This window comes from Fundulus heteroclitus, chromosome 12, assembly GCF_011125445.2.
Source record: "Fundulus heteroclitus isolate FHET01 chromosome 12, MU-UCD_Fhet_4.1, whole genome shotgun sequence".
Taxonomy (NCBI): domain Eukaryota; kingdom Metazoa; phylum Chordata; class Actinopteri; order Cyprinodontiformes; family Fundulidae; genus Fundulus; species Fundulus heteroclitus.
In genome coordinates this window covers 40,024,289-40,048,269 of record NC_046372.1, presented here as the reverse complement: position 1 = coordinate 40,048,269, position 23,981 = coordinate 40,024,289, and the positions used below count along the sequence as shown (strand labels likewise).

At 42.5% G+C, this 23,981-nt stretch overlaps 1 protein-coding gene across 15 annotated transcripts in view; it reads right to left on the bottom strand.

Moving 5' to 3' along the window:
• Positions 1-8,969: 8,969 nt before the first annotated feature.
• Positions 8,970-23,981, bottom strand: part of fbrsl1 (fibrosin-like 1) — a 378,307-nt gene continuing 363,295 nt past the window's right edge. For 7 of the 15 annotated variants that reach the window (XM_021319696.2, XM_021319703.2, XM_021319709.2 and 4 more), the window contains 10 exons: positions 23,275-23,325; positions 22,965-23,060; positions 19,791-19,862; positions 19,568-19,597; positions 19,199-19,270; positions 17,678-17,810; positions 15,469-15,552; positions 14,444-14,527; positions 13,397-13,655; positions 8,970-11,527 (listed from right to left, as the gene is read on the bottom strand). In XM_021319696.2, the coding sequence (XP_021175371.2) occupies positions 10,180-11,527; positions 13,397-13,655; positions 14,444-14,527; positions 15,469-15,552; positions 17,678-17,810; positions 19,199-19,270; positions 19,568-19,597; positions 19,791-19,862; positions 22,965-23,060; positions 23,275-23,325 (2,229 nt within the window). In that variant the 3' untranslated portion in view covers positions 8,970-10,179. The remainder of the gene's footprint in view (positions 11,528-13,396; positions 13,656-14,443; positions 14,528-15,468; positions 15,553-17,677; positions 17,811-19,198; positions 19,271-19,567; positions 19,598-19,790; positions 19,863-22,964; positions 23,061-23,274; positions 23,326-23,981) is intronic. The other 8 variants (XM_012868737.3, XM_012868752.3, XM_012868769.3 and 5 more) reach the window with 5 other exon arrangements.

The following is a 23,981-nucleotide window of genomic DNA, read 5'->3' as shown; positions in this document are numbered from 1 at the left end:
ATGAGTTTGCCCTTTGAAAATGCCTATTAGCCTGGGTGAGCGAGATTACAAGCAAATAAAATTACGTTCATTGTGATATTTGATTTCATAATACCCCCAGAATTGTAATTACAGCACAGTCGCGGGTTTCATTTAAAAACCATTCGTCGACAACAAAGAATCACAAATGGTTATGAGCAGGTTGTGCATCCAGACTGAGTGCGCATTATCAGCCATGTTTCACCAGAAGTAACAATAATGAGAGAAGAATGGAGAAGATAATAAGAGCGTAATCAGGTGAGAGAGTGGGATTTAATGATATGGAACATAGGGCTTTATTTGCATCCGCCAGTCTTTCGGTGCAGCAAGAAAGAACATTCACAATATTCCCCCTGCAACATCAAAACCAACATTTGTGTTTTGTATTTTTTTTTTACTTATTTATTTTTTGGACTGGTCTGGTTCTCATGAAGGCAGGACAAGGGTTACATCCCCCCCCCCCGTCAATAAAAAGCTTCCACACGTCTGCCTGCGAGGTTGCACCGGAGGCACAACAGTTTATTGCAGGGGGGGGGTGTGTGGGCATATGCTGTGTGGCTTAAACCAACAAGCAGAAGGGAAGAGATAAGAGACATTCTTGAGCGGCACAGAAAAGAGACAGGAGAAAGAGCCAGCATGATAGCAGCGCTTGTTGTTCTGATGTGTTAAATAGCTGGCCTTCAACACCCCAATCAATCGCTGAGTGAGCCACTGTGTAGCCAAGGGGCTGTGTGAGATAGCCAGATGGCTCAGCCAATGGAGCTCTGCCTCATTCTTTTCATGAGCATGGACACACACACACACACACACACACACACACACACACACACACACACACACACACACACACACACACACACTGGACAACATCCATCAAGTATTGGAACCTGAGATTTGTCCTACACGGATATTTTCAAGTATCTTAGATAAGAAATTTGCGCTAATCTGCAGCTGAACAGCACCAAGTCATCTGCAAAGTATTTACCAACACGGTTGGCGGTGAATGTTAATTTTTTTTGCCCGTGTCATCTAGCTTATCTGATAATGGTTAACCTTGAACAGTTCGTGTCGGGATTTTGATCGAACCATCGGGTAGTTAATGCCGGTTGAAACGGGCAAACGGGAATGCGAAAAGTGTCTGCGAGCTATATCTGTGGGACGATGCCTCTAAAGACCTCTAAAGGCCTGCGCTGACTAATCTGAAAACAATCCGCTCTACATGCCCCACTGTAAGTGGAAGAACAAGCCCCTTGAACAAGCTGTGACATTAACCAACACAGCAAGATAAGATAATGCTTGTTATCTTTGCGTATGGAACTCCTGGCTCGATAGGAGATAAGAGGCTTTTCAAAGTGTGTTTGGTGCCAGACACGTTTCCAGAGAAGCGTGGGAGGTGAGGGCAAGCTCAGGACCGGAATGGTGAGAAGGCCTGCTGCAGATGACGTAAGGAAGAACATACGTCTCCCCCTACAGGTCTCATCATAGCTTACCTGTTATTTTTTTTTAGTTTATTTTTTAATAATATAAATGCAGTGCAACAAGTCTCCACTGCGTCCAGCCAGATGTAATAAAAGTAGAGGTGCAGAGAGAAACTGGAATGGGACAGTTTTCAGCTCTGACCGGTGACTGGTCAGTTTCAAACTCAATAGTAGATCTTCTCCAGACTTCATGGTCTTTTTTTCATGTGAAAGGACAGCAAGTAAACACCAGCAGGTTACATTGAAAAAAAAAACATCTTTGGTCTCTATGGTGTTACTGAAAAAGGAAGGTATCAGGGTATTTTCAATGTTAGTAAGGTGATCAAAACGAAAACGAAGACGCACAAAATTGTTGGAGGCCATTTAGAAGGAAACTTTGTTTTCTCTTACATATCGAGACATATCTGTGGTTCTTTGAGGATGCAAGAGAGAGTCTGACTTTCAGTAGATAACAGGAAGGCTGAACGGAGTCTGTCATGAAAGATGCTGAATTTGGAAATGGTGGCGGTCACCTGGAAATATCAGAGGTATGGTTACAATCTACGTTCTCTGTAATGTACACACAGGGACAGTTTTTGTAATGCTAACAATGCTAACCACTAACATGAAATACTAAAGCCGAACATTTTCAAATCTGAAAGTCAATATTAATGAGTAAAAAGACTGCTCTCTCTCACATACTTTGTTGAGAAATGCTTATATTGTAAACACTAATGACCTCTTACACCAGAGAGGCTGGACATAAAAAATCCATTGTGTTATATCATATTACAGAAATTGGATTTAGCAAAGATTGGCATGGGTTGGACAAAACCTTACAGCAGCAAATCAGCCACCCAATCCTCAATGGTGCTATTGAAGAGATATGATTACTTTAAAAAGCGAATATTTTCACCAAATTATGAAAGCGTATTACCTTAGAGAAGATTTCTGCATTTTTAAAAAAAGAAGCTACAATTAATACTATAATTGTTTTCTCTTGCAGCAGAAAGTGTCCAAGACACTTCACTTGAGGCTTTCCAGGCAATCCACATCACCATCTGAAATACAATGTCTGCAGTGTGGTTAGTTAGTCACACCTCAAACCAAAAAAAAATAAAAAAATCGGCAGCTACTTCACACACCATCATTTTTGAACAATTATCCAGCCTGTCAGACTTCGTTTGAATTTGAAGGTTTGCAGATAGAGGAACTAAAGCGGATCTGTTTAGACAGCCTGTGCAGGCTAGTATTGCCCAGCATGCCACTTAAATATGGATTTTAACACTGACGTCTGTAAGATGAAGTTTGGCTCCCAAAGTTATGAATGCTGGATATTCTTTTTTCTTTCCAATCCTCTTTTTTTGAACCTCATTCCTAACAACAAGTGCCAGATATTAATTGAAAGCAAAGCTTTCTGTCTAACTACTTTTCTAATTATTACTCTCTATTTATACTCTACAACTACTACACCAGGTTTTCAGTCGGGGGATCAGAGAGTTTAATATGGAAAGACAGGGTGTTTTATTTTTGAATGTGCTGCTAATTTATTGGTCGCAAATTCCATCATTTCCAATTACGCAGGGAAGGCTCGGCCATGGATGCCAGAGGCTGGATGTGCCAGTGTCAAACCGAGTAGAAGCCCGCGCCACAAGAAGGCATGGGCTACGCCGAAATTCTAATTTTGTGGCTTGGGAAAACTTCCGTTTTTTTCCCAGGTGCCAACGGCTCTGAGGCGATCCCAGAGAAGAGCCAGGAATGCTCTGCTGAGCGAGGAAAGAAGAAAAAAAAAAACTGGTCACGGGGAGATGCATATTCAAATAAACTTCACTCTTGGACTGTGCACACAAGCCATGTTGTCACCAGCTGGCAGCGCCTCTCACCGCCCCTTCAAATGCTGAGCCACTTTTGATTAACGTCTTTTCGTATAATCATGTGCGTTGGCTGTGCCAAATTGGACAAGATGCATATGGCTTACATTTCCCTCAGAATCTCTCTTATTTTTTAACACGACCAAAGCTTCGGAGTCTCAATTTACCCTGCATACCCATCGCCTTAAGTCTGCTTTTGTCTGGTGTCCATACATAGAACGGGGAGGGCGGTGGGGTGGCACACTGCCATCCTGTGAGTCCTTGAATGAGAAGCGTATCACTGCCAGATGCACCCAGCTGCATAAATGTTATTCATTTTACGGCTTGTGTACATAATATGGCCGGCGAGGGAGATTGTGAGGCTCCGGTAAAGGCTGGAAAAATCCTCAAAATTGAATCAAAGTGGAAAATCTTCTTCTTTTTTTTTTTTTTTTTTTTTGCTGGACCTTCTCCTTTTCCATCTGTCTTAGCTTTTCTCTGCTCCTTCCCGTCTCGTCTGCCTTTGGAGCTTCCTCCGCGGGTCCTCCTCTTCCACCGACGTTTCTCCCAGCGTAGCCGTAGCCACGGTGTTGTGGGACAGCTGGAATAATTGTCAAACGTCCAGTGGCGCAAAGACATTAGACAGCACTTTGTCACCAGGGTCTGGAATTCACACCTTTTAGCCGTGTCCAAGTCAGCTCCTTACCCAACGACTGGCCTGGCTTCTGTCCGCCGCGGCTCTGTTGACACCGAGCGCTAAAAAAAGATGGCAACGCGAAGGATGTGCGCCGCTTAGCCTTTTTAGGCGGTCAAAACAAAACCGGCTCTGACAAAGAGAGCTGCGACAGTGATCGACTGCCAAGGCCCTTATTGGTGCTCTCTCACCAAATTCCCTCTGTTCAGATATGGTTTAGCGGTGCAGAATGGCTGTCGTCAGGGTTTCCTAACCCCCCCGCAGAGAAATAGGCTTGAACTCGGAGGAAAGCCGCCACCTCCCAAATCATCCGGCCGGCGAAGACCCCGGCAATCCAAATGTGATCGCGACCGGGGCCTCCTGCCTCATTAGCAATTTCCATTTCAAAACAGCTTTCAAATGAGAACTAATGCATTAAGTCTAGCTGGGGGAAAAAGTCAAGGGAGCCACTACATAGCGGCTCAGACAGGCTTTCATACATGTTTTATCAGAGAGGGGAATGAGAAAAGAAGCTTGGACTGAACCATTCATTTCTTGCCCATCCTATTAGCTTGGCACAGTGTTATTAGCTGCCATTGTGCTCCATAAAAGTCCCTCTGGCCTGTTCCACTGCTCGCTGAATCCAAGGCCAGTTCTGTGCCAGCCGCTTTTTGGAGCTATTTGAGACCATGAAAATTCAATCCCAAAACCCCAGCATTGAGGTTTCTCTCAGATAAATGAAAAGGATTACTGGAACCATAAAACAATGTCTTACCTCAAATACCGCTGTATCCTATTAATTGGGATTACTGGAAAATAAAAAGTGTTCAAAAAAAAAAAAAAAAAAAGAGCGTTCTTTCTTGCAAGGCGATGCAACGAGAAATCCTGTTATAGCAACAATCCACATTAATGGTAAATCGAGACCAATAAAAAATGGAAAATCATGTACAGTCGTGTTAACAAGAAAAAAATTAAATACCTTAAAAAAGCAAGGCACACGAGTAATGGTTCTAAAAAGAAAGTGACATCTGCCGAGGCTCTGATAATCCACCTTAGGTCGGATGTGTTAGGCAAGGTGTCAATTGTTTCCCATCTGATGATAGACTGTGTGCTGAAATAAATTGACCTTGCCAGACGATGAGTGAAATTGATGGAGCTTTTCATCTCTGGAGAGCCGTTCCACACACAGCAGTAAAACAGCTAAAACACGAGGCAGACCGACTGTGTGGGAAACCTGAGGTGGGGTTTTCTTTGTGCTAAAGCGTACCCGGTAAACACATGTTACAGTAGAAATATCTCTGCACCATGCCACGTAAGAGGGTTACGTTCAGTGCCTTGCAAAAGAATTCGTGCCCAGTGACCTTGTTCACATTTCGCCGTGTAAAAATCATGAATTTCTGTCTATTTCATTCAGATTTTATGACAAAGAATAAATATATCATGTGTAAAAATGAAAAAAAAAATATATATATATGGCTTTCCTATTTCTTTTTGTACAAATAGGGATAATAAAAGAGTGGTATGCAGTCAATGCTTTTTAGCTACTGCCTTACCTGTCTCCACCAAGGAAAAAAGCCTTCCAACACCATGATGCTGCTGCCACCACCATCCTTCACAGTGGGAATGCTGTGTTTTGAGTGGCCTGTAATGTTAGGTTTTTCCTCACACAGCTTTTTTGCATGCAGGCTAAAACGTTTCTGACCAGAGTTGCATCTTTCACACGTCTGTGTTGCCCCCGAACCCAACTTGTGGAACCTCTTCAGTCTTTCTTCTTGCCAATTTTCATTAAAGGCCAGAGCTTTTGACTGGACGATTGATCCATTTTTCCACATGAGCTGTGGATTTCTGCAGGTCCTCCAGATTTACCATGAGCCTCTCTGCTGACTCTCTTATTAATGTTCCCCTTGCTTGGCCTGGACAGCTTAGACAGTTTCACAGAACTAGGTATTCAGATGCTAGAGCTGCACATTACTTATTGTCAACTCACATTTAATGTGTGCAATACCGCAATCCCAATGGAGGGTTTGGACTGAACATTTGACTGGCTAAAAGCATTAAAACTGCTTGCTAGCAGTATATTTAGCAACATGGATGGGCTTTTATTGCCTTTCATGCCCATGCCTAATACAGAACTCAAGTGATCAAGAGGCCAAACCTCAAGGAGAGAGTTTTGGGATCATTGTGAGGAAACAAAGAAAAATCTGGGTTAATCACTATCCATGTCATCATGGCAATGTTCAGCAACGATTGTTTTCGTGTCCTAATATCATGCAGACTAACTTACGCAGAGACTAATACACTTTGTTCAACACTATTTAAAGGTATACTATGCAACTGTGGTTGATTTTCCAGCGAGGCTCCCCCCAGAGGGCGAAAGTAAAATTGCACTGTCATAAAGATGCTCAGCTGTTTTGGTTTCTCCGTCAAGCCAGGCGCGGTTGTTTTGAGCTTAGCAGACAGGCGAACGCAATGAAAAGTAAAAAAAAAACGGCAGTACAAACAATGACTAACACATTGAAAGTATGAACATCAGGGTTTCCCGCAGCGCTATCTTGGCGAGGCGGCCGCGGCCAAACTCACACTACCGCCTCGCCAACATAAAAAAAAATAAAAAAAATAAAATAAATAAATAAATAAATAAATAAAAAAAAATAATAATAATAATAATAATAATAAATATGCTTGCATGTTTATTTGACGTTAACACGCGGTTCTTTGTTGTTGCTTTCGCGCGTGCAGATAGTGAATGGCAGGGCAAAAACACATGGAGTTCTCGCCGTAAAGCAAGACCGACTCTCGCAGTCTTGCACGAGACTTCTGAGCCTGTGGGTGCGGGCCGAGGGCTCTTGCAATTGCAAGTACGGTATTTTCCCCACAGACCACCAGGGCGGCCGAGAAAACCTTTGTTCGTCCTGAAATGACTCATTTAATCATCCAAAACGGTATGGAACACATTAATTAACTGAAAAATGTTGCATAGTATGCCTTTAAAGGTACGGTCAGCGATTTTTCCAGAAGTTTCCCCAAGTCCTTTTTTGAATGACCTGCTACCTTCTGCTCCTCAGGGGGACTGTGTGTACAAAAATTCACTCTGCTGTTATTCCTTCCTACTGAGGACTTCCTCTTCATTTCTTAAACTTGTACGCGGTTCGCTTCTTGTGACTCCCAGCCATGTTCAGAGTATACGGTGAGAGCAGCGGAGCTACAATGAACGGCTAACACCGAAGCCAGGGGCCACCAACCTATTAGAAGTTGAGAGCTACTTCATTTCTACCGTGTAGAAGGGCTACGAAGGGCTACCTGTGCTGACCTTTGAACTAGAAGAGTCAGGGCTCACTTTAACTTTATGTAATATAAACATGTTCTTAATGCAGTAATAATTTTAAATCTATGTAAGTACAACTATGATTAAGAAGGAAAAGCAACTAAATAACATTTTAGACGCAGCTCACTGGAGGGTTGTGCTATTTTCTGAATAGGTTTGAGGGTCCCACATATGGTCCTCGGGAGCTACCATGTTGGTGACCCCTGACCTAAGCTAACCGCTAAGCTAACCAGCTCTGACCAATCCCTGCCATTCGGTCGGAATGTAAGGGATTGGTCAGAGATTTTATGGGCCTGTAACGCCCACAGAGTACAAATTAACCTCGTTTTTCTGAATAATGTATTTACTACTGCCCGGATGGATGGACAATTTCACCCAGTATAACAAAAAGTGTTTCTGAACAGGATTACCAACTAAAACTTTTATAATTGTCTGCTACTGTGAGCACTGGACTTTATTTGGAGATGTCAGGGTAAATGGGGATGAAAACAAAAGCAAGCCACACAAAAAAAAAAATCAAATCAAGTATCCCTTTTTTTTTTTTGCACTTCACAGTTGTATGGTAGTTTGTATTGCTCTGTCACACAAAACCCCACTAAACTAAAATAGTTTGTGGCCACAATGCGACAAGGGGCGTGAATACTTTTGCAAGCCACCATCCTTGTTGTTTTCTCTATTAGTAGCTCTAAGAGCATCCGGGGCTAAAGCGACGCTGGCCACTGACAGATGCTACCCACATGAGGAATATGCGGTTCAATTACACGGAGTCTAAATTGAAAGTGATAGTGATTTAAGCCTTCCCAATACACCGGCCACATTCTGGCAAACAGTCTTTTCAAGGAGCCATTTGAAAAAAAAAAAAAAAAAAAAAACCTGCTGGAGTGTGTGAGACACAGGAGCACAATTGATTTTCAATAACATCCCCTAATGACCTGGCCATGGTTTGATCCACGCTGTCATTATGGGGCTGCTACCGTGGGACGGGATTGTGAGCCGCACAGCGCAGAGCAGTGAGATGAGTAGTCGAAGCGTTATCAGGATGAATTGGCTGTCTCTAGACAGGCGGCAAGCACAGCCGCTGCCCTGTCAATAACAGGACGGGGGCACCTCAGGACTCCCTCTGCGGCCCACTCCAGAGCGCCTTCTGGCCTCATTAGAAAAGCAGATGAGTGGTGTGCATGAGGGGAAGAGCTTCTTCTCCGCTATCCGATAGCCTTCCTCCTAAGCGTTGCTCCCCTTAATGAGCCCAGACCGCAGGTCAATATGCCGCTGGGCTGCCAGTCAATACCGGTTACCTGCAACACAAACACTCAAAACCGGCTTTCATACAAAATCAATGTTCTATTAGTCCGCCCTGTATTGCCTCGGCCCGATCCCATCGATCCCCTCTGAAGAGCTCTGCTGCCCATGTATGACAGATTATGGTCAAATGATCTGATGGCCGGGGCTACTCGGTTGGGTCAGCTCAGTTGTCTTTATGATTTCAGAGTAATAGCCTGCTATAAAATGAGAAAACACTGAATTCTGAAACCTGAGGCAGAGGCATTATTGGCAAAGCTATCAATCTCATAAAATACCACTCAGTAGGTGTAACGCGCGGACAGATTTACTACTTGTTTACAACAGGATGAAAGACAGAGCGGAAGTGTTTGACATTAGGTCCAAACTTTATTCCGTACATTTTAAACCATGAATGTTCATTTTTCTTTTTTTTTTCCACGCCTAAAACTCTACTGTTTTTGTATACAAGAGTCTAAGAAAAACAACTGCACAACACCACAAGGTTGACAGATAAAGTCCTTTCGATGTCCCCCCCCCCCGAACAGTGTTCCTTCCTGTTTGGAGCTGGTCCAGTTTCTGACTTGGAAGTCTTTTAAGAATCCAGATGATTTCATTGGTACATATGAACATGTGCTAAATCCAAGTTTTCTCTCAGCTTCTCCAGTATGTTCCAGTTCCAGTAGATTTCTTTGTTAGGGTGCTCTGTGCTGCTTTGCATAGATTGCAGACGATTCATCTAGGCTTCCGTACAACAACCCCCCCCCCCTCCCCCCTTTCATAATTCCCGTCCATCAGCCGGTTGTTTGACACCATGATATTCAACAGGCAGGTGATTCCACATTATTTCATTTAATTTCAGTTTTCTAGAAATGGTTAAAAAGACTAATAAATTTACAACGCAATCTCGCAGCAAAGAATATCAACAGGTTATTTACATCAGTTTTTTTTACAGAGACTGAACAAACATTATATATATAATTATATATTTATATTTATATATATATATTTATTTATCTGCATATCTCAAAGGCAAACCAAATGAACAAAATAAGTTGATAATGTAGCAATGTACATTGTCATCATTGAGGATCTCCAGGTACCATGAGGTTAAATTACTGATGGTTGAATCTAAAGTCAAGTCTTTACCTTATCATAAAGGATATGTCTCACAATAGACTGGGATAAATATTGTAAAAGGCAGGACTAATGCACAAAATACATAAAATTCATAGAAATCAAACCTATACATGGAACAAGGATAGGAAATGTACAAACTTATTTAGGACCTCTCCTTTCGGCACAAAGCAGAAATAAGGTATTGGATTAATATATTAATAATTATCAAATATTAAAGTCGGGATAAGGATACACACATTTGTGTTATCTTTACCGACATTATTGAACACCCAGTTCACTAAAAATAGCCATGGCATGTGCTTTGTTAAGCCTTACACACCTTTACTTTGTACAATCAGACCCTTTCCCTTAGGGAGTTTCGCTCTTCTCAGAGGACGAGCAGTCCATTTTTGTTCATGGTATTCCATAAAACAAGTGAGGCTTGTGAGTTTCCAGAAGCTACCGAGCCTCTACTTCTTTGGGGTTGCGAGATGGGGAATAGTCTCTCGGGTCCTGGGTGGTGAGGGGGGTAGTCCTCCTGGGTGACGCTGGCCGGCCACTGCCAGCTGGCACAAGAGGTGGGGGAGCACTTAGTGCAGCGGTAGGGGGCGTTCTGTTCAGAGGGCCATTGTGTCCTGTAGAGGGGCTTAGTCTTGGGTACGGCATGCCTCCTAAGTGGGGCATAAAGGGGGGCATGTGGGGGATATGGCCCTCCATTGGGGACTGGTGCAGCTGATGAAGGCGTGCCCTGTCGAGCTCTTCCCTCAGGTGGAGGCGTTCTCGTTCCTCGGCCTGTTGCCGCATCCTCTCGTGCTCCCTGCGCACCTCCAACAGATGCTCGTGGTGGGAGTAGTCGTGAGCCTCCCTCTCGCGGTAGGCGCGCTCCTGCTCGTAAACGCTGGGGAAGCGGTGACTTTGCTCGGCCCTGAGCTGGAAGTCCATGCGCCGCTGCAGGTCCAGGCTGCGGTAGGCCTCTCGAAGCGGGTCCCATGGGAAGGCAGCGTGCGGCAGGCGCTCCCGTCCTGCCAGTGGGCTCACTCCCATAAACGGAGCCATGCGAGCTCTGTCCAGTACGTTGAGGCTGCCCATTTGAGGCATGGCACTCATGGAAAGGGGAAGAGAGTGTGACATGGGGACACCGTGCAGGCCTGGTGCTGGGATATCACTACCGCGGGGTGACGGGAGAGGATGCTGCTGAGACAAAGGTGGGTGGTGGTGGTGGGGGTTTCCTGGCTGGCTGACAGGTGCAGGAAGGACCTGGGCGGCAGGCTGCGGCGCTGGCTCGGAACTTACCACCATGACCTCTTGCTCTTCTTTTCTCTCCTCCTTAATCTTCATGCCGTTTTTCACTTTGTGGAGGAGCTCCGCAGACGGCGGCTCCTTCCTCTCACTGTCCTTGATCGCAGCTGGAAGCCCACCGCTCATCTTCATGCTTTGCTCATTGACCATGGCCTTGGAGTAGGGAGATGGGGAACGCTGAGTGGGTTTGATGGAGTCCTCCGAGGCCCGCCTCTCCAGCATCTCCTTTCCTGGTGAACGGCTCTCCTTCACCTTCACGTCAGCTAGAGACGACTCCCTCTGGCGCTCTAGCAGTTCTTTCTCCGCCTCACGGACCCGGTCGACGCTGCTGCTGTGGTGCCGACCCGAATCACTGGAGTTCTGGCTGTTTGAGCGAATCAAGCTGCTGATCTGGTAGCTGACTGGCGCCGAGGCAGGAGAGGAGCGGTTGGAGTGGCGGTTGCGATCCACAGAATCCCTGCAACAATAGAAGGGAACGTATTGTTCAATCAGCCCACTGCAGCATCTGCTAGAGAAAAACAAAAAAACTATTCAGCATCTTACTCTAACTTTATCTTCATTTTAATTGTCTTGTCTACATTGAATTCAGGGCTTTGAACACTTCCATGGACATACGTTTAGAAGATCAAGCAATTAGCATGCAGACTGCTTCTAGAAGCAGCTGTAATACCACGGGTGGCTCTCGGGTGGTCAGCGAATTCACGCAGAACAGTGCGGTTGACTGTTCGTGGTATTTTAGCAACGTGAAGGCAGTGGTGAATAACAGACACTCATCCAAGAAGTCGTAGGTCTTGTAATACCACAGAGCAGGAAGAGAGCATTTTGAGTTGTCCAATCTGCTGGACAGTGTCCAGAGGTTACCAGTTGTCTGCAGAGTCATGAGATGTAGAGCCTAAAATGTCATGTAGTCCCCAGATTAGGTCGTATATCATGTGTAGAGAGCCTGCGTACAAACCCTATGTCAGCAAACCGATTGCTTTGGTATGAGTTACGCACCGCAAGACTTTACTTCTGCAATGGACTGCAGAGCAGTGGAGATGTGGTCTTTTAAACGACAAATCAGGCTACTCTGTCTGGCAATCCAATAAAAGAGTCTGGGTTGCCGTTACCAAAGACTTGTGTTTGCTCCACTGCATTGGGCCAAGTGTACAGTTGGATGGAGGAGGGAGTATGTTCTGGGGCTGTTTGTCAGGCGTCGAGCTTGGCCACTTAGTTCCAGGGAGGAACCTTTTAATAGTCCATGATCCAAAGACATTTTTGATCATATCATTCTCTGGACTATGCGGACAGAGTTTGGAGATGGCGTCTTCCAGTTCCAATGTAACAGTGCACCAATGAACAAAACAAGGTTCTGTTATAGATGGATATTGTTAATGTTAGCCTCTACCATGTACTTATGTGAAGAGACATGAATGTACACTCTGTACTTTCTTTAGGATGTTTGCCTTATTTGGGGCACGCTTCTGCTTTTTGCTTTTCATGTGCACAGCTGCAGCAACACTATATTCTTTGTGAAGGCCAGCTGAAACCAGATCCTGATACCTGTGTCTGGCTACAAACAGATTAGGCTGACACATACACAGGCAAACATCCTGACAGGATGGAGCTTAGAGAATAAAAAGAGAAATGTTGGTTTATTTGACACACTTTGCCAGTTCCTCTGAAGCTGGCCGAGCTGTGGTCCAGCGCTGGGGGCAAACCGATTCTCTGTATTATTCACATTGTGTTATTACTTTGTTGCTTTTAGGTGGCCTATTATGAAATAAATATTGTTACTCTTAGCCTTCCTTCTCTTTTTGCATTATTCTGAGAACTGTTCCCTCTTGAATAAAGAAAGCGGGGCGATAGTTCGTCGGAACATGGTGTGAAGGAACTTGACTGGTCTACCCTGGATAGAACAGCTTTGGGATGAAGTGGAAAGGAGACCCAGGTCGCCTCGTCCCACATCGGTGTCTGACCTCACAAATACGCTAACGGAAGAATGGTCAAAGATTCCCAGCAGACCTTGGAGACAGCCTTCCCAAAACAGTTTAAGCTGTTATAGCTGTAGAGGTGGGCCAGCTTCAAATTAGAGCATATATAAGATTGAAAAGTCATTAAAGTTAATGTGTGAGTAAAGGCAAACGTCTCAATACATTTGTCAATCTGGTATGCACTGTCATCAGCTAAGAGCCTTGCAACTGTGGCGCTACATGATCAGACTGGTAACCTTCTAATAGAGTAACAAACTGAACTTTTAAATAATCTATGCAGCTTTAGTATAGTTGCAAAGGTTTATAGCACTATGCATCAGGGAGGTTTGATTAATTCGATTTAAATACAGATGTAAAGAATATTCAAAGTGCATAAAAAGAGAAGCTAACTGTCCTCTACTCACCGATCCTTCTCCTTCTCCTCTTTACCGATGGATGAGTCTCTCTTCTCTCTGTCCCTCTCGCGCTCTCGTTCTCTGTCGCGCTCTCGGTCGTGGCTGTTAGCTGAACTGCTTCGCTCAGCCTCTCCAGTTTTGGGCCACTGTGGTGGGGTGGGGAAAGATGGCGGCGTCCGTCGGAGCCTGTTCCAGGTGTCATGGTGGGGGCTGCCAAAAGTGGGCAGTCCTCCTGGCCCTTCCTTGGAACCAAACACACTGTTGGACCCTGAAGGAAAAAAAAGCAGACAGACATGGGACTCGCTAAGTTAATTGGACACAAAACCTTCTTGAGGACACACAAGATGAGAAAGACTCGACAACAAAAGCGGCTTTTGTCTTTGTCTCTGGAGGTTCTCTCCCCGAAGCTGTTTGGAAGAGTTAGAGGTTAATGGCTCCCCACAACATAGGCTTTGCTTTGGGACTGAAGGGCTTCTCCCCCCCCTCCATTTTCTGCACCGGATGAACAGAGGAGACTCGCTTGCCCTCTGGAGAAGGGAGCTGTGAAAAGCCAAGGGAGACCTTAGCATTCCACAGATTGTCTATTCCAATCACATCCAGTCTTCGCAACAGGGTGACTGGTTTGGCACACAGAAACAGGAGGGATAACGAAAAAGAGCGAAAAGCATGGAGAGACCGATGCAGAGGGAGAAAAGAGAAAGCCCTCCATGGTGATGCAAAAGGGGCTTGTCAAATAATTAATAGATGAATCGCCACCAAACAGCAAAACCTAAGAGCGCCTGCTGGCAGCAGCACAGTCAGATTAAAGCCAGGCTGTTGGAAACATCACTGATGGATGAAGCGGAGGCAGGGAGGAGCTTTGCTGTGCTGTGTGTTGTACTGCTTTGTTAGGCCTCCCTGGGCCAGGGTTTGGTTTGACACAGAAACTAGAGCTAAGTGTCTTTTGCCTCCCCTCCTTGCCTAACGCTTTCTTGCTCTGTTCTGTTTCTGGCCACAGGGGGCCCGATTGAGAAGAGAGGGGGCCAGTGGAGGAGGAGAGAGGGGGGCAGCGCTTACCAAGCGAGGGGTTGCCTAATCCTCCGAAGGCACTGGTTGAAAGGTTGCCGAGGCCGCCAAAGGAACTGGAGCGACTGAAAGGATCTGCAAAATGCCAAACAGGGATTAGCAAAAGGGGGAGCTGGTTAGCAGTACTCACCCCAACACCAACCCGTTTCACTCAGCTTTTCTCTTACAAGCGAGTTTTTTTTTTTAGGTTTTTTTTTTTTTTAGCGCTGCCATCCTAACTCCCTGCCTGGTGATCAATCGGTAGCCAGGACACAGGATTTACTGCCACCAACTGGAGCTTGCTGGGGCCAGAGAAACAATTCTCCCTGATGAAGAAATTAGTTTGGATTTCATGGAGCAAAGTTGATAATGATCAGATACTGGACAAGGAAATGAGTGCAGCTTAACTGAAGCTAATTAGACAGGAATTTTGGTGAGTGATTGACTTTAGTGTAGTTTACTATAGCCACACCACTCGCAGAAAAAAAAAAAAACACTAGGATCACTAATATTTATCAGTAGATTTTAAACGATATACCACCAGCAAATGCTGAATTTATTATAATGTTAGCTTTAATGATGTTCTTTCATTTATTTTCTTCAACATTAATCACGTATTTATTTTAATCTATAAAATCGACTTGTAACTGAGGTTCCAAACAATTACTCTGTAAGTCTTTTAAAATGAATAAAATAACCATTTGAAATTAAAATCTATTCTGATCCTGTGGAAGAAAAAAAACATACTCTCTGTCTGAGAGCTATGTTTTTATCATGCAAGACTGTACTGCAAAATCCATCACCGTGAGCAATATGCCTGCTTGAAAAATTCAGCTGGTTGTGGTCAACAGGATGTTGTATTAGCCTCAAAAATGAACCGGAAAATTCAAACTACAAATATCCGAGATTTAAATGACACCCCGGTTTCAAACACCACCAAAAAAAACAAAAACAAAAAAACAGGAGAATGAGCAGGAAGTGCATGGAGGAAAAGAGGAGATATATGCATAAACAATTGCTAATATGCTGTTACTTACACTTACCAGCCAAATGGCCTGGAGGCAGGAAGCCACTGGGATGGGGGGCGGGGCCATATGGGGAGGGTGCAGGGTGTGAGGAACCTATCAGAACAGATACACTGACGTTAGCCAGGTAATCTGTAAGAAACCTTCTAAAAACAAATCTACAAAGACTCTCATCTAAAAACGGAAAGTGTAAGGTTGTGTTAGTGCTTGTAAATAGGTAGTATTCACCTGCAGTAAAATAACTTTTGTTGTCTTCAATAAGTACAAAGGTAGGTTAGCAGGTGTTGGATGTTGAATCAAATGGCTAATCAAAGAGGGGGCCAAGAGAAAGTTGACTTAAAACTCAAATTTCAAAGACATTGTAGCGGCCATTCCTAATGCTATTTTTTGGAACCTTTAAATTGTCCTTTAAACCTTTTAAGCTGTTGTCACAAGCAAGCTGATGGTTATTTACACAGAAAAAGGAGAAAGGCGGCCATAAGCCACCAACGATCAGAACGTGTAGTGTTTCAGGTTACAGTAACTGTCAGATATAAAAGTGAAGCGGTGTAAAAAGCAAGGATATTTAAGCGGTTTAAGTCAGTAGTTCTCAAACGAGGGGGGACAAGAAGGCATAACAAGAGGGATGCGAGAACAGTCTGGTCTTGTTTTTTTGTCCAGAAAATACAGCACAGGTGTCACAGTTAAAGAGGTCTGTGGACACGTCATAGACAAATCTTAATAAATGGGGCAACAGCACCATCCTGCTGCTTGGTCTGTACCTGCAGTCAGAATGACAAGTAGCAAGGGATTCTGGGTACTACTCAGAGCAATGCCTTTATTGCAATTATGTAACATAGCTGTGAAAATCTGTGAAGGAATAATATTAATAAGCTCCTGAAAGAGTATAAAACTGTACTTTGTCTTTGATATTAGGGTGAATATTATTTTTACCGTATACAAGCTACTCTGTTTTAGGTCTTTGTATTCTTTCGATGAGGCTCACGGCTAGCTAAAAGTAACATATGCCGAGAGAGAATGTGTTGTGTTTGTAGGCAGTGACCATTTCTGGGTCATTCTTTGTTTTGACTGCAGGCACTGAGTAGGGATTCTGTGTAATCCTCATATAACGTCTTGACTGCACTAAGAGAGAGAACAATAAAAGTTCAAATTTTGGGATGGGGTAGGGGGATATTTTTTATCTCTCACTTTCTGACTGGACAAACTTTACATGCTCTTTTTTTCAGTTTCAATGGTCTGGCCATCGGAAAATAATTGGTGACGCAAGGCCTCCTACCCTTCATGTAAATAGTTGTTGGGTTCCTTGCAAATAATCACTCAAGCCAAATATGACAATGGTCTCAAACTTCATATTATAACATTTGCATAAACCACTATGACATTTTTGAGATTGGACTAGTTTTAAGACAGTAGACGTGTCGGATAACTAATCTGGATCTATACTAACTGATGACGGCAAGAGTTTTATTCAGTGCAGGTAAGACGCTGACTGCTTAGAGCTACTTCACAAAAGCTCATTTGAAAAAATAAAATTAAAATCCTGACTTATCTTTTTGAATGCTCCTACATTAAGAGGTAATAAAGAGTGAATGAATAAAATGAACACAAGCATCAAAAACACGCTGAATAACAATGTAAGCTCCATAAGTTCTTGGCCGACTAATAACATCGACATGCCGTTCACATTTTCAGTTTATTGCAGCATTGACAGATTTCTGCTGGTATCTATAGCAGCTTAGCGAGGTCAGTTTTTGAATGTGCAACTAAACGGCTTCTTTTGCAAATCGTTGTTAGCATCAACCATATCTCATGAATTGTTAATGAAAACACCAATTATACGAATGCCTGTGACAAACCGCTGCGTAATTACCAGTCAGAGGCCATTCTCCTTCTGCTGTCCCCCAAAACGCAGGGCAAATCAGTCAATTACCTAACTGAGAGTCATGCATATTCATATACAAATCTGATTTCCTTTACTGGCAAAACATTAGCTGCAAAAGCCCTATAATTAACTGAACACCACACAAGAGGAGAATACCCACTCTGTTTCATCAGTGTGCATGTTTTTTTTTTTAATGAATTCAGAAATTCTTATTTGCATAAAGGCAAACACGGGACAGAAAAGCTTCAGTAATGAGATCATTTGTGAGCCTTTTTGTCTGTTTTCCCTAAAAGGTTTCGGTTTTATGACGGGTGCTGGGTACGGAGGCAGCCGGCTGACCTGTGGAGGGGAACAGGGGCCGTGCCAGGTCGTGGGGATACGGGAACCCCGGGAAGACTCCTGGGGCCGGGGGTCGACTGAACAGGTCCAGCTTCCCATTCATGTCTAGTTTGTGCGGGTCAAGCTGCATTTGCTGTAATTCAAAGAGGCAGAGACAATGACGGTCAGACAAAGGAAATTAGGCCAGCAGATAAAGGCAGCGAGCATTTCCAGTGACACAGTAAGCAGCATTTGTTTTCAGCTGCAAGAAGAGAGAAAAAAATGAGGTCTGTGGAAGCCTCAGACGCAAACAACAGCTACATGTCTCCGATTCTGGCTAGCTCGCTCATAACATCTATGTAAGCTGATTAGGAAGACTAAATCCTTGATGACAAGGGTCCGTGGCCCAAGAAGGACTGACACCAACAGTCCAGTAGATTTAGCAGAGAATCCCCATGCTGAGAACACACCATCAGTCCCTTTTTTTTTTAAATTGTTATCAAAAACACTATTTTGTTTATAGCTAGCTTCTTAGCTTTCAAACTTTCACTTTCATCTGACTATAATACATAGCCTTCATGTTGTATTTTCATGAGGTTTTTATTTTCTCTCATTTCTGAGTGGCCTTTTCTAGGCTTGGCCCAGCTGTCATGGTTTCAAACATACAAACATTTTTTTGTTGTTGCATTGTTCCTATGGTTAAAGTTCTTTTACTGCCGCGCTGGAATTGACTAGACTTTTCCCTGGCTGCAAGGACCATGGAGTACCGCAGTGCTGCCCACCTGTTGCTGTGGACTGCCGGCCAGCCGGTTAAAATCAGGCCACCGCATGCTTATAAGCCAAATTCAACTGTTTGGAGATATCTCCAATTTCACATTGTGAAAAATAACGCACTTAAACCTTTCTCTCTTATTCAGGTAACACGGATTTACGTAAAGCAACAGTTGGCAAATGTTCTGCACGTCTGTTAAGCAGATAACAGCAAACATGGCTGTCTGAGCAGATAGCCTGACTAAGCAGACAGCTAATATCAGGTCTGTTATAATCCCATGCAATAAGCACAATTATCAAATTTAGGTCCTGTTCGTTCTATAATTTGTAGAAGCCTATGAATCAAAATCTAAATAACAATAAATTGCTCAAGTTCTAGATTAAATAATTATAGCTGAAATAAGCGATACATTCAACATTAAGGACATTAATGATAAAATAAATATATTTTATATACTATAATTATATTAATATTGCTATAATCATAAGTAGTAAGAATAATTATTGATTGATTATTGTAAATAAAAACATTTGGATCATATTTTTTTTTTTTTTGCTTTACAACTTTTTTCCACAGATACAGTAGCGTTACTCGTCATATACCAGCCTAGTCTTTTCAAACCAGCGGCATGTTTGTAGATAATTTATCTATGACATAGTAAACTCTAATCTCTAAATACGATCGGGGTGATTATTTAACAATCACTGGTATGTGTCTGGTTTTACATGAGAGTAAATTTCCTGGAAGACAGAGTCGTCCATCTCACGCACCTTCATTTTCTGCTGGTGGTGGTAGATCTGCCATGCAATCTGGACATGTACTGCACACCACTTGCCAGGTTTCTAAAAATTTAAAGAGAAACTACAGTCAGCCTCCTGGCTTTATTTTAGCGAGCTAAAAATGAATTCTGGCATTAGGAATTTCTGGCCAGACAACAAAGCGGAAGTCAGACATTTAAACCAGCCAACCAATTTAGAAATGATGCATCCCTGACGTGAACCCGGTACACAACCCTTACATTTAACCCCAATACTCCAAAACCCAGAATCTGCTAGATTGGGAATTGTAAATTAGACTTTGTGGCCTGGCCAGAGAACCAACGTATTTTAGAAAAAAAAACAACCAAGACATTCACTTACCCTAACAGATGTCCTGAATGGATCACTCATCTGTTTGGACAACAGAGGATCATTAAAAACAGCCAAAACAGACAAATGTCAAACCTTACAAATGTAAATTGAACATTTAAACACCTGTTGTCTTTACATAAAATTTCAGGGCAAAGACAAAGATTCAATTTACGCGCGTGGAGCTTTTTCCAGAAGGAGCAGAATGATGGAGATGCTCTTGGCTAATGCTTACCCGTGGATCCTTCTGCAGAAGTGTGTGAGGGACCGCTCCAGGGCGCGCTGCTACGTCAATGGGATTAGAAGCCTGACAGAGACGACATAATAGATACTTGGTAAAAAAAAAAGAAAAAAAGAAAAAAAGAAAAGACAGAACTAGAGCACAAAGATTTTAACATCTTCATAAAGTACAGAAATAGTGTTCTTTATAGATTATCATGATCAATAGGTTATAGATGTGGATTCCTAAATTCAAGTCAGTCTTTTGAGTCATCCAGTTTAGTGCTTTTTCCTTATCTAGTCTTTTTATGTTTTTCTCCAGTTGCTCCTTATTTTGAATGCTAATGTTTCACAATATATAATATAATATAATAGACAATATAATTGGACAATCTTCTCCCAGGTGACAAAGACAACAACACTGTTCACTGTTCTTTTAAGAGTGAAGACCCGAAGTTAGATTTTTTTTTTTAGCATTGGTAAGGTGTCCAAAAATAAAGTAAGATGAAGGACAAAAGCAGCAAGAAGCTATTTAAAGGAAAACTATATTTTTATGTAGGCATACCCACCATTTACTTAGGACACTAATTCAGAGCTAGATTTTGGTGATTTTAAGTCTCTCGTTTTTAAAACATGCGTGAAACTGAAACAGGAAGTTAACCTGACCCAGAGCCGACTTTAGCAACAAACTGGAAGCTTGAACATGCTAGAAGGAAAGTTGCTCTATTTAATCCTTTTGAGTTTTCAACTTCAGTTTTTTATTGCACATGCTGGATGTGGATAAATTGGCAGCCCATTGGAAATCAGAGTTAATGTAAGGGATCGGTACTCTCTAGAGGAAACACAAAGTTAGATGTTTACTCTTGGTAATGTTACGCTACCACGCTCGCATAAATGGTAAAGACAGTTTAAAATGTAGAATTCCTAGTTATATAGTCTTTGTTTTAAAGTAGTGAAACTGTTTCACAGAAACCCTTCTCACACAGTGGGACATTGGCTTTACTCCTGATATAAATAAGCAATGACCACTTTTCTGAGGTTCATTTGTTAATTTTTGCCATTCTTCCACATCTACTACATTTAGACCTTTGATTCTATCTTAGCTTATTATATTCTTTATTAATCCACATAAAATATCTTCTAAAGATGAAAAACTCTTTTTTCAGGAAAGACATGGTCATTTAGAACTCCTAAATTTTCCAATGCAACTTTAACAAACGTTTTACATCTTCAATAAAAACAAGACTACATTAATACACTTCTCACTTTTAGCGATATTATTCTTATATACATGCAATCATTTACAAACTTTCACTAAATCTCATGACTTAAATTATTTTTGCATGAGGTGTGACTAAAAAATCTTTTCACAAATGGCTGTATGAGCCTCCAGATTTTTGTCTCCAGGATAAATATCAAACGCTGACCTTCCTCAGTAACACTAAAGCTCTCTAATCTGTAATTACGGCTACTACATAGCCGATGTTGATGTAAACCTAAAAACCCCAAGCTCATCTCCAAGAATACTTAGCAGGGGCTTTGGGTAAGAGCCTTCCTTGGACCATCTGGAGCGATCTTTGACAGAAGGGTCCCTGAGTGCCTGAGCCCACTGGGAATAGGGCCAGCAGCTTTAGGCCAGCTTTGATTGCTATTTTACTCCAGGTCACAGCCTCTGAGTGTATGTCAGGCTGACTCACCCCGCCTAACCCTTCACATCCCATTCCTGATCACGGCGCTCTATTCCTAAATAGTCAATTTGTTTAGTCTGGATTACAAAGTCTTTGGTTAGGACAAACTTTTGACATTAGTTCAAGTCCTTGTTAGCTATAGTAATAGTGGCATTTGTAAGCTGTAGACAGGAAGTACAACGTTTTCTCTATGGAAGGGATGAGTGTCAGAAAAATTAAAACACCGCCATATTTCTTGTCTGTTATGGTATAAGATAAGATAGGCTTTATTGATCTCACATTGGATAAATCTAATCATTTTCACCATTTAACCTCATCTGATGAAGTAAATATAGGTTGTTACTATGGTTGGAACACCTTAAGTCCGATTATATGTTGGTTCTATGTTTAAGACTTATTTTGCAGTTAGAAAGGATGTAGCTCTGAATTTTCCCTGCTGAGTTGATTAATATTGACTTTTTACCAGGCTGGCCAACAACACTGGTGAAAAACACTGAAGAATCCTCCATCGCGTTTAACTCCTTAGTGTAGCAGAGATTAGGGTACTCAGTAATACAAAGACATGTGGGTAGAGATGATATGAATCATTTCCAAACACTGAAAATACCACAACAGGCTAACCATTAGCCGCCAACAACTCTGAAGCTAGCATCTAATTAGGAGTCCATTAGCCGTAAACTAAGACTATTTTACAGCTCTTATGATAAGCCTGGAATACATCTGTTCATCTCTAGTTCAAACTCCACTTTGACCAAACCTGAGCTGGATAAGGTAACACCGACCAGAGATTAATCAGACAGAGTTTTTCATTTAAGATCTTTATTTTACTTGTGAACAAGAAGAAAATGGAGCATTTGAAATGCTTTAGTGGTATTATGTCCAACCTAAGAACAACATATGAAGTTGTTAAAGCTTGACTGGAAGATTCTTCACTGATAAAAGATTATTTAAAACACAGTTTGGGAATTTATGAAAACTTGGCTCCATTGGTGGACACACAAAAGTGGAAATTCTTAGTTTTTTTTCTAAAATATTGCACAAATGGCACCCAACTTATTCTCATGCATCTAATTTTGGTCTTGTCTGATTAGATAGACATATCTCAGACCCATATGAAGGAACTATTGTTAAATGTGTGAAATGTTTGCTCTTTTATCATTCTACTTGTAGACCTACTTAAAGCTATTTTTTGCTGCAGAGTGTGGTCTATTTTTTCTGCTTATGAAAAAAAAAACCCGTGTGAACTTAAGCTCTCTTGCCGTTAGCTCATAGTGAATAATAAGGACTGTCCGGTTTTAATCCATTCGGTGTCCCAGTGCTTTACACGCCAATCCACATTGGCAGTATTTTCCACATTGAGAATGACTGACTCTGCTTTAATGCATGCCATTTACAAGGTACAGTCTTTAATTTGAGATGTGACTCTCTTTTTGCGCGCATGCTTTCTCATATTATCTGCCTGTTTGTAGCTCGTGGGTTGAGGCCAGGGATGTGGGTCTGACCTTAGGCTGGAAGGCTCCTTGCAGCGAGCTGAAGGGTCCTGAGTGTGGGAGCAGCGGGGGCATGCCTGGCATGGTTGGGGGGTAGGAGGGGAAGAACTGGGGAGAGCAGAGGAGGAAGGAAAACCAAAAAAAATATATAAAAGAACAAACAAAACAAAATCATACAGAGACCCATACAGGACTCAAGCATGAGCACACATAAAAGCCGCAGCCACAATAAACGCCCTCACGGCAACATTCAAATATGCCAAATATTTGATTTGCCAAATGCAAAACGCATATTTACATTAGAAGGACGGGAGAAACTCACGTTTGAATGTCTGATGAATGGATTGTCCAGTTTGGGGGTGTATTTGTCGAACTGGTGGAGAGAAGAAAAGTAAGAATTAGGAAACACAATTTGCTCATACGAAAGCCTTCTGTAACACCTTTTCTACAGAAAGAAAACATGGAAAACATCTGTTCCCGGTCACAGGCAGATATATACCCTTGATAATATTGACAGTAAGCCCCGAGGTGAAGCAGCTAGCTTGCACTGGTCATGGGTTTCATTAAACAGCGTGGCCAATCAGGCAGGTAATCATACACCCGCTTCAACAGACTGCCGGGATGAAGACTCTCCACATGATTTTCCAATTAAAGATACAGACATTGGGTGTGGTACCCTGTCGCTGGAATCAAATCATTTTGAAACCAGACCAATATTTACTGGGAATTTTACAGAAACGTAATTCTAAGTGACTTTTTTTTTTTTATTATGACAACAAGCGCCATTGATAAAGAGAGAAAGGGAGTCCATACAGCTTGATCCAGTATTACAAAAAGCACATCTCAAATTAAATTTGGTCAAAAAGCAGGTCTGTGCACAACATCGTGAACAAATTATAGGAGCAGCATGAGTCTCATTTGACTGAAACTAAATGGAGCCATTTGCAATGGTTAGGAGTCAATTTAGGATAGATCAGCATGAAACTGACAACGTTCACAGAGGACGTGAAGGGAAGAAACCTTTCAGCT